The sequence below is a fragment of the Tarenaya hassleriana genome, unplaced genomic scaffold (assembly GCF_000463585.1).
Source record: "Tarenaya hassleriana unplaced genomic scaffold, ASM46358v1 Cleome164, whole genome shotgun sequence".
NCBI classification, from domain to species: Eukaryota; Viridiplantae; Streptophyta; class Magnoliopsida; order Brassicales; family Cleomaceae; genus Tarenaya; species Tarenaya hassleriana.
The window spans coordinates 96,262-107,279 of NW_010965062.1; the positions used below are offsets into that span (position 1 = coordinate 96,262).

At 38.9% G+C, this 11,018-nt stretch overlaps 2 protein-coding genes across 4 annotated transcripts in view; one reads left to right on the plus strand and one right to left on the minus strand.

Annotated features, from left to right (window-relative positions):
• The first annotated feature begins 950 nt into the window (after positions 1-950).
• Positions 951-4,389, plus strand: LOC104809776 (serine/threonine-protein kinase HT1). Of its 3 annotated transcripts, none has more exons than XM_010535855.2 (6): positions 953-1,713; positions 2,262-2,394; positions 2,488-2,683; positions 3,211-3,314; positions 3,417-3,575; positions 3,888-4,389. In XM_010535855.2, the coding sequence occupies exons 1-6, from the start codon at positions 1,601-1,603 to the stop codon at positions 4,194-4,196; spliced, it is 1,014 nt and encodes a 337-aa protein (XP_010534157.1). In that variant the 5' UTR covers positions 953-1,600; the 3' UTR covers positions 4,197-4,389. The 3 variants fall into 3 exon arrangements, with proteins under 3 accessions (XP_019057680.1, XP_010534157.1, XP_010534156.1); XM_010535854.2 differs by having other exon boundaries at positions 954-1,713; positions 3,190-3,314; positions 3,888-4,196; XM_019202135.1 differs by having other exon boundaries at positions 951-1,713; positions 2,262-2,683; positions 3,190-3,314.
• Positions 4,390-5,377: 988 nt separating this feature from the next.
• The window catches only part of LOC104809779 (phytosulfokine receptor 1-like), a 14,675-nt gene continuing 9,034 nt past the window's right edge, over positions 5,378-11,018 (minus strand). The window contains exon 2 of the mRNA XM_010535857.1: positions 5,378-6,432. Within this exon, the coding sequence (XP_010534159.1) occupies positions 5,378-6,432 (1,055 nt within the window). The remainder of the gene's footprint in view (positions 6,433-11,018) is intronic.

Here is an 11,018-nt window from a genome sequence, read left to right on the forward strand (position 1 = left end):
TTATATATATATATATATATATATATATATATATATATATATATAAGACTTGGTTTTGAATGCAATTCATGTGGTTTCTGTGTATATGTTACGTTTTATATAAAGCTGTATGTGGAATCACGAAACATGTTAAGATATGTTTCATATTAGTTTATATAACGGATTCAAAATCTATGTCAGTGTTCAAAATCATTCCAATTGTAACCGTAAACGCAGCTTAGATTGGTATTCTATTCTATGAATGTATTGTTATGTGCTTACACAAGTCAACTGCGAAAGTCCTCTTTTGTTATATATTTATTGCGCTTCTCTTTGGTAATCAAATTATTGTTACAACTTGGGATCGATATTTTAGGTTCCGGTATTGGTTCACTTATCTTTGGATTTAGTTTTATAGGTTTTGTAATAATTAAATCTATTTGGGTTTTATATGGTTCGATCCAAATTTGGTTTTTATTTTTTTTTAAAAAATCATATTGATTTCATTAAAAAGTTTATTTCATTTATCTTTTAAACTTTTTGAATTTCATTAATTTATTTTTAAAAAAAATTGTGACCAATGATTTGTAAATCGGATTAAATCCGATTTAGATTTATGAAACGCAGCATAACAGCATTACACCACCACACAAATTTCAGTATGAACCGAATTTGATACATAAACACAATCAATTTAATTAAACAAAACTTGGCATGGATTATATAATTTTGTAATTTTATATTTCAGAGATGGTGACTGACTACGTCTTAAAAGTATAGAAAAATGTAAGGAAGACAGAATCTATCCCTTTGCCACTAAATTACTTAGTTTTTTTCGAGAAGGGCATTGAGAGTTGAAGAAAACAAAAGATCAGTTTCCATGTGCTCCCTTTCCATCAATTACTTCTTCCCCTTATCTCTTTTTTTTTTTTTTATCATTGCCTCATTATTCAATCACCCACTCAACAAATATACAAATCTCTCTCTCTCTCTCTCTCTCTCTCTCTCTCTCTCTCTCTCTCTCTCTCTCTTTTTATAGTCTCATGCCTCTGTCTGCAGATCAAGAGAAAGGCTCTGCCACCATCACAAGACTTAAAACAAATCTCCAAACTTGAGGAAAAACTGTATACAAAGCTATTACTCTCTCTCTTCTCTACAAGAACATGATTCTGAAGTGCTGTGCTCAGACACCCACTTACTGATTTTCTTCCTCTGCTCTTCTTTATCGGGATTCCTCTCTCTTATCCATTGTGTTCTCAAGATAAACTATTTTCTCTAATTTTTTTTTTCTGCATATATAAATATTCGCTTCTTTAACTTGGGGATGATGCCCGGTGTCACCACTTCTCTCTCTCCCTCTCTCGAATCTTTGCTTAATTTAAGGACATGTGAGGAAGCTTGCTTTTGCCTCCTTAAGGGCATGTAAGCCATTAGTCGTCATTTGGGTGTGTGTTTTCTTCCATCTGTGGTGTGTTAAAGGAGAGAAAATAAAAAGGGGAGTCCTTTTCTCTTACATATTCAAGTAGATCCTGAGAATGCCATGCTTTGGTGCCTCTGATGTGAGGTTGGTGTTGGATAAGGTGGTTATATAAATGCTGGGTTGCTTTCCGTTTTAGGAGTTATGGATTCTATGAATGGATTCAGATTAGAACCCAAATGGCTAATCGATCCCCAGCTTCTCTTTGTTGGTCCAAAGATTGGAGAAGGAGCTCATGCCAAAGTCTACGAGGGAAAGTAAGCATCTCTCACTTGCCCGTGAATTTCGATTTTTGACCCCCCTTTTTTTTTCTCTTGAGATGGGTGCGTTGAAATCTTGGATTTTCCTCTTTGTTTGGAGTTCAACCATGTCAAATTTTGTTGCTTTACTTTGTCCGGCTTATTTTCGTTTCTGGGTTCTTGCTGTTCTTCGGTATTAGCATTCAATGTATCATTTGTTAAGGGGATTTTGATTCGTGTGCCCAATTGCTAATCCTGTGGAGTTCATGCTTTTTTTTCTAAGTTGGGAATGCAAACTTGTGCAAGGAAATCAAAATGTATTCCTCTCTGAGGGTATGTATATACAGATTCAGGAACTGTGGATTTGAACATCATGCTTTGTTTCCTGAAAAAACATCTCTTGGATTTGCCTTCATGGAGAATTGGGTATTCAATAAGTTTGTTCCACCTGAAGATCTTCGAATTCATCGGTTTCTTTCCGTGTTTTCTTGCATCAGTTGTTGTCAATCTTTCAGTTTCTTGATTCAGTTTCTTAGGCTCACCGAATTCGTTAAAACCTGAGACAGATACAAAGACCAGACAGTTGCCATAAAGATAGTTCACAGAGGAGAAACACCCGAAGAGATCGCCAAGAGAGAGTCACGGTTCCTAAGAGAGGTCTCAATGCTCTCACGTGTCCAGCACAAGAACCTGGTGAAGGTCTGCTTTCCGATTCCGAAACATTCTTACCGCTTCTCTTCTAACACGGTTATGCTTAAAAGAAAGATTCATTGGCTTTCTGTTCTGAACCAGTTCATGGGTGCTTGCAAGGAGCCTGTAATGGTGATAGTCACTGAGCTTCTTCTCGGTGGTACATTGCGTAAATACTTGTTGAATCTGAGACCTGCTTGTTTGGACACTCGTGTAGCCATTGGTTTTGCCCTCGACATCGCTCGGGCAATGGAGTGTTTGCATTCCCATGGGATCATTCACCGTGATCTGAAACCCGGTATCGACCTCCCCCTCCTCTCCCCTTCCCTTAAGACCCTTTATTTTATTCTCATGGATTCATTCAATGATGTTTTTAAAAAACTCTGCAAACACCTCGATTCATGGAAGCACATGCTCAGATCTCAATGCGGGGAATCTTTCTTTCTTTTTTTCCTTTAAGACAGAACACACGCTTCAAGCTTGTTAAAATACTCTGTGCTCTGTAGTTAAGGACACCGTACAGTACTGTGTCGTGTTGTTTAGGATCTTGAGATTTGGGGCCTGAAATTCTGTTTCTTTAAGTTTTAACTCTCACCAAGTAAACTTTTACCCTCGAATGTTACCGAGCTTAAGTTTAACTTTCACCAAGAAAACGCGTTTAGATCAAGAAAGTGCGTTTAGATATGGTATGAACCTCTTTCTTTAAGTTGAACTTTCGCCAAGAAAAACTTTTATTTGTATTAACTTTCACCAGGAAAACTTTTACCCTCGGCTTAACAAGATTCTATTCCATTTCATGTGCAGAGAACTTGCTTTTAACTGCAGATCACAGGACGGTAAAACTCGCGGACTTTGGTTTAGCCAGAGAAGAGTCATTAACCGAGATGATGACCGCTGAGACAGGAACTTACCGATGGATGGCGCCTGAGGTGATTTTTTACTCGGACCCGACTTTTTTTCTTCCTTTGTTTTTCCGATGCTTTGACCGTTTCTGACGTTTTTTCGTTCTTCCGTGAAAATGTCTTGAGCAGTTGTACAGTACAGTTACGTTGAGACTGGGGGAGAAGAAGCATTACAACCACAAGGTCGATGCGTATAGCTTTGCGATCGTTCTTTGGGAGCTTTTACACAATAAATTGCCGTTCGAAGGCATGTCTAATCTTCAAGCAGCTTATGCAGCGGCATTCAAAGTGCGTAAGGATATTCTTTCTTTCTCGGTATCCGCTAAAACGAGTTTAGATCTCAGGATATGGTTTCGATAGGGAGCCGGTATGAATCTCTTTTCTTAGGTCCAGGAGATAGAAAACCCGTATCTATATGCCATTCACAGTACCCGACTTATCTAAGATTCGTCTTGTTTCTTCAAGAATCTAACTATCGTATCTTCTTTTCCGATTACCATCTCGTTCTTGGATACATCTAAATGCATCGAATGACAAGTGAAAATGTTTAAAATGCTTCTATAGAGTTCTTACTTGGAGGTATTTTTGCTGTTTCTGCAGAACGTGAGGCCGAGCGCTGAGACCTTGCCAGAGGATTTGGCGAACGTCGTGACGTCTTGTTGGAACGAGGACCCAAATGCTCGGCCAAACTTCACTCAGATCATCCAGTTACTCCTCAACTATCTCTCAAAGTTTGCATCCCCCGAACCCGCGATTCCTCTGCGGATTCTGGCATTGAAGAACACGCTTCTGCCGCCCGATTCTCCCGGGACGAGCTCTCTGATGGCGAAACGGGACGGTGAAACCCCGAAAGCCAAGGCCGAGGAAAAACGAAAGGGTCTCTTCTTCTGCTTCAATCATTGTTACTAACAGAAACGTTGCGGACGGAAGAGATGTATCAAGAAAACGTCTGGAGAAAAAAAGAGTTGCAGAGATCCAATCAAAATACATGAGAGACCAAAGAATGATTTGCACTTGTTAGCAAAATAATATGCATTCTGAACCAATATGAATAATAATAATAATAATAATAACAAAAATGATCCAAAGGGTAAAATATGAATGGATATCTCATGTCTATTCATATTCTCTTGCTATCCTTCTTCTTCAACCTGAAAAGTCGACTTATCTTCTACTGCCACACACCCGAAAATGTCGTTTTTTTTTTGTTTCTAAAGCGGGCAATCGTTCTAATTTCTTCACAACCGCAAGAATCTTGGAAAGATCGCTCCAAACCGTGATCGGTTTTATAGATAGACACTCTAACCATTCAGTTTTTATATCAAACTCGATTTGATTCGGTTTTTATTGATAAATTATATCAATTTTTAAATAAAAGAATTAAGCTATTATTTGATTCGAATCGGTTCAATTTGAATTCTTTTTTTTTTGTTTTAGAAAAGTTATACCCATTCGGTTTTTGTACCAAATATACTAGGATATTAATCAAATTGGTCATGGTTCCTATTAGGGGTGGGCGACCGAACCGAAAAATGCGGTGTTTTTCTCGATTCGAACTGTCCAAAATTTATGAACGGTATTAATTTTAGAAGAATCGAATTTCTCGAAACCGAACCGAATCGAACCGAATTTTAAAAAAAACTCGAAAAACCAAAATGCTCACCCCTATATATGGCGCCATTCCAGACATTGTGCTTCCACGTTGTGCACTATTTCCATTCTGAAACAAATATTTGTCAGAAATGTGTGATTATTGGTTATTGGGTCTAAATGGGTTGAAGCAGACAGAGCTCGAGGATCTTACAACTTCCCATCTTTGGAGGAGATTGTGTCTGCAAGGCATACTAAAGTTTTGCGGGTTTCATCAAAATCTTGAATGGGTTGGTCCAATCCATTTCAATTCTGTATCCATTTGTAAAATGAAAAGGACCCTTTTCTGTATATTCTGAAAAGAGGATACAAAACCAATGAAGCGGAGATTGGCATTTTCAATCAGCCAAAGCAAAGTAATAAGACAGAATGAATCCGAACATGAACTTTGGTGGTAGGTAACTGCAGAATGAGCAACTTGACGTTAAACAGAGACCAACCTATAAGATAAAACGCCTGTAAAAGAACAAGTTATAGAAGCATACACCAAATGGGAATCCAATGGCAGCTCCTACAAGAGCAATGTCTTTGGTTCTAAATCTTCCGACTGATGTTGTGTCTGCTGCTGTATCATCTAACCCACATGGAAACCGTTGGGAGTCGCAGAGACTATTGCCCTCAAAACTTGAATCCGAAAATGACTGAAACTGGCCACCAGATGGGATCAGATCCGAGAGATTGTTGTGAGCCACGTTGAATTTCGAAAGAAGAGTCAGTTTCTCCAGAGAATTTGGGATTGAACCGGAGAGGTCGTTGTAGGACAAATAAAGAACCTCCAAGCTTGTCATCCCGGAAAGGGAACTCGGGATTGATCCGGATAAACTTTTCATCCCCAGATCAAAGATATGGAGCTCCTTTAGATTCCCAAACTCCTTCCATATGTGCCCGATGAGATTGTTGCGACTGAGAATTACCGTTGGTGGGAACCTTAAAACACGATTGTACTGCAGAGTTGGTCCACTTTCATCCCTTTTCAAGAATAAGGGGAAATCTGGGGATGGCTCCTCGAGTGAGATGTTTCTATACATAAGGCTCGGCAACCTGGTCAGGCTTTTTGGGATTTCCCCAGCGAATGAGTTGTTTGACAAGCTCAAGTAGAAAAGATCGGTAAAGTCACCAATCCAGTTTGGTATTTCCCCTGTAAAAGAGTTCAATGAGAGATCCAACAGCTGCAGTTCAGTGCTCTTCCTCAACCAACTTGGAAATGAACCAGTAAGCCTGGAAATTGCAATGGCCAGGACCTTCAACTTCTCGAAACGAAGACTCGGGTCATCAAGCAATGCCTCTGCATGGAAACTCAATGTGAGTATCAAAGTGGTGAGGTTCTTGCACTGCTGAAGGATTTGAAGCGCATAATAGATGTTAACGAGGCTACAGTTTGAAAGCGAGAGATAAGAGAGACTCTGTAAGCTCTTGAAACTCTCTGGAAGCTGACCACTGAAAGGATTTCGGCCAAGATTAACGTCTCTCAGCCTCCTGCAAGACGAGATATTCTCTGGCAAAGAACCGTTGAAACGATTGCTACCCAATTCAAGAACGACTAAGTTATGTTGGTTTAGTGCTCTATGATTTACTGTTATGCGAGCTTTACACTACAAAAAAACATGTCATTAGCAACGAAATACATTTCGTTGCAAAGTTAGCAACGAAATTGCAATGTTTTTTAATGAAAACGATTTTGCAACGCTTTAGCAACGAAAAATTGCGTTGCAAATTTGCAACGAAATTTTTCGTTGCTAAAGCGTTGCAAAATCGTTGCAAAAATCGTTGCAATTTTTTTTTATTGCAATTAGCAACGCTTTGCAACGCAATAATTTCGTTGCTAATTTGCAACGCAATATTTGCGTTGCAAAGCGTTGCAAAATCGTTGCAAAATTATTTCTTTGAAATCAACAACGATTAGCAACGAATTTCCTTTTGCAACGCTTTGCAACGAAATAATTTCGTTGCAAAAATTATTATTTAATAATTAATATGATTTGACCGTAAAAAAGTAAATATATAAATTTGCAACGCAATTTCGTTGCTATTTGGTTTTGCAACGCAATTTCGTTGCAAATTTACAACGAAATTGCGTTGCAAATCCAATTAGCAACGAAAATTCGTTGCAAAAGGCGTGAAAACCATAATTAATCGCAGCCACAAATTTATTTTAAATTTGCAACGTAATTTCGTTGCTAATTGGATTTGCAACGCAATTTCGTTGATTCAACATCCAAACACAATCCAAACACAATCCATCAACAATTTCTCACTTTAAAAATTATCTAAAACCTCTCTCTATCCCCAACTCTTAAAAAAAAATCAAATAAAAATATATTTTATTATTTTTATTAAATATTTATTTTATTATTTTGATCTATATTTTTATTATCTTTATTTAATATTTATATTTATTTATTTATTACTTTTTATAATTATTTATTTATAATTTTTAAAATTCATAATTTTAATAGTTTTTTAATTTTTATATTATTTTTAGCAACGAAATTATGTAGCAAAAATAACAACGAAATTGCGATGCTAAATTAGCAAGAATTTTTTCCATTACAAAAACGTTGCAAATATTAGCAACGCTTTGCAACGAAAATATTGCGTTGCAAATAACAACGAAAATATTTCGTTGCAAAGCGTTGCAATTTGCAACGAGTTGAAACGCTATATTGGTTTGCAACGATGAGTTAGCAACGAAAATTTTTTCGTTACAATTTCGTTGCAAACACTGTTTTGCAACGAAATTTGTAAGTTTGCAACGAAAAATTTTCGCTGCTAAAAGACTGTTTTTTTGTAGTGTTATTTAGATACATTTGATGTATTGACACTTTCTATGAGTTTATGGATAAGTGTTTGTTTCATTACGTCATTACGTATAGTGCATACTTTATATGTTATGTAATCCATGTATTGTTATGAACAATACTAAACTCCCTAGTCATGTATCATTGTGGGAATAATGATATACTAAGACTTGTATGATGTGTGATTGATGATCATATAGATGATCATATGTATTGGATACGATCACGATCATAGGTATTCGTTGGAGAACGGAATACTGGATTGATCCGCATGAGATTGTCACATGGACTAGCGTCATGACTTGAATCTCATATGGCGGTTCCATGATTGGATCCTAAGACCTGAGATATCTACGGAATCCAACATGAGGAGTTGCGTGCTTTGAATACGTCAAATGTCCTGCGTAACAGGAGGACTATAAAGGCGTGTATCAGGTACGAAACGAATCATGTGCTGGATTGTATATAGTCAAGACGGGATTTGTACCTCCCGTAAAAGAGAGAGATATCGTTGGGCCCCTCGTGTGAGCGAGATTGTAGAAATGTGTGGTCGCACTATAGACGAACGTCGTCTATTTCAGACAGTCGAACTCAGTGAACGAGAAAGCAGTCGAATCAGATAAGGTGGCTTGTCCATGCCTTATGTTTGACATATGATATCGCGATACAAAAGGACCATCAGCCGGAATCATCACTGGTGTTCGTAAGATCACGAACAAACTCTATTCGAGATAGGTAGTCATAGTGTCTTGCTAGAGACCGCCTATGACTTGTATATACGAAATAGAGATTTCGGATTATACTGCTATATCGAATGAGCCTACAGGGTCACACACGCAGGGAAGGACAAAACGCACGAGAAAACGATGGAAAAACCGAGACGGAAGGGGCTGGAACAGACGGACCGAAAGGGCTAGACGAATCATCACTGGTGTTCGTAAGATCACGAACAAACTCTATTCGAGATAGGTAGTCATAGTGTCTTGCTAGAGACCGCCTATGACTTGTATATACGAAATAGAGATTTCGGATTATACTGCTATATCGAATGAGCCTACAGGGTCACACACGCAGGGAAGGACAAAACGCACGAGAAAACGATGGAAAAACCGAGACGGAAGGGGCTGGAACAGACGGACCGAAAGGGCTAGACCCGACGGTCTGCCAGGGCGGGCCCGGACGGTCCACAGAAGGTAGACCGTTCGTTCTGGCTTGTCTGGAATGGACGATCCACGTATGCTGACCGTCCATTCTGGCTTGCTAGAACGGACGGTCCACGTGTATTTCTGGACCGTCTGTTCCGGCTTTCGGGTTTTTCAAAAATTAGACCGAATTAGGGTTAAATCACCTTATAAGAAGGAGATTAAAACCCTAAGTAATGAGTGAGACTTTTTGAGCCATATTTGGCAGAACTTTGAGAGCTTTTGGTGAGATCCAAAGAGTTCAAGGAGTTCTAAGTCTCATTTTCTCGAAGCGATATACCGAATAGCAGATTCGGGTCCTAGCAGACAAGTTCCAATCGCTGGAATCCATCCTGAGGCGTGGATACGTGTAGAGGATGAGGTATTCTTCCTCCCTTTCATGATCGAACGAGTTCTTCAATTGATACAGGCACCGAATCGATTGAGGTAAGCGTTCTTACTCGTCTACGATTCATAAGAAGCATGGTTCTAGGGTTTCATAATTTTTTGTTTTACATCCGCTGCGCAAACCCTAGAATCGGTCTCTTAGGAATAGGATTCGCTCTAGAGATCCCAGGAAACCCAATAGTGGTATCAGAGTCTGGTTGCTCTGTTTTGATCTGCGGCGGCCCATCCGTTCCGGCTTGTCTCGGAGTAGAACGTCCGTTCTGGCTTCTGAAGTCGAGAGCGCTCGTTCTGCCAAGCCTGGAACGTCTGTTCTACATCCGGAACGGACGGTCCGAGGTCCAAATTCCAAATTTTTTCGTTTTCTAAGTCTGATTGTGCAATCGTTGCTTAATCTGATTGACTGTGACTCAAATAGACATGATTTATTCTTATGGATGGTCCATAGTGAATGCATGCATGTAACTTAATCAAGATATTAGATATGCTTGATTGAGTGGGAGCTTCGAGATTGGGATTACATAATCGAATGGATGGTCTATTCGGATTATGTAATACATCTGATCAAAGAACAATGGTTAATCATTGATATGTACAATCGTTGCACAGAAACCGGTTAGATCTAGGAGCTCTACGAGTAAAGCACTTGTCAAGGTCTCGATCGTACGTGTCATGGGCCATGCCAAAGCTGGGTGTGCCGTATTATCTTGGTGAGAGAAGATGAAGAAATGCCGGTTCTCATAGCGGATGCTTGATCTAAGAATGGTTTCGAAAATCCCTTTTTATGTAATGCTAAGCATGTACCTTCCATTACTAGAGCGCCTGTCAAGGCATCAATCGTCCGTAACACGGGTCATGCCAAAGCTGAGCATGCCGGATTATCTTTGTGAGGCAGGGTGGGAAATCGTGGTTCCCACAGCTTGAATATGGTTCATTTTAGGTTAAGTCATCAGGTTTGACTTGAGACTTAATGGTACAGATGAGACGACGAGTATGCAATGATATTCGATATCATAGTCTCATAAAAGATCTAAGAATCACATTGGATGTGATTGACATTAGATGTCTACCTAAAATAACGTAGGGATAGGTGTAACAACTTATTCTTATGTGAAATATGGATCTTAGTCCCATGTAGAAATTTATGATAGGGTTATTTTTCTGTATGGGAATATAGCTTGTATATGCATCTATGTTGTCATTGATTGATGATGGACTAGCTGGTAGTGAATCATTGATGAGTTGTCGTTGATTGATGATGGAGTAGCTGGTAGTAGATCATTGATAGAATCTGTATATTGTTTTCGTTTCGTTCTATTTTATCTTTTTCTGTAGGACATGACGTCGATCGGTAGTGTACCGAAGTCGACGATGCGATCTATCCTTATGAAGGATAAGCCTCTGACCACGGCTTCTAGATCGATCATTGATGCTTATTGGAAGCATGTGGAAGATGATCTGGACAAGTCTAACTTGATACTTGGAAACATGACTTCGGAATTGCATAAGCAATTAGAGGACATGGACGATTCTTTGATAGTTGATTAGTTGAATGCGTCATTCCAAAAGAAAGCTGAGAGCCACAGAAAGAGTGAAATGGTAGTTGTTGGAAAGAGTTCCAGCAAAAGGAAGCGTTCCAAGAGCAAGGGCAAGAGGAAAGTGACAAGCGTTGTCATTGAACCTAAGCCTAAGTCCAA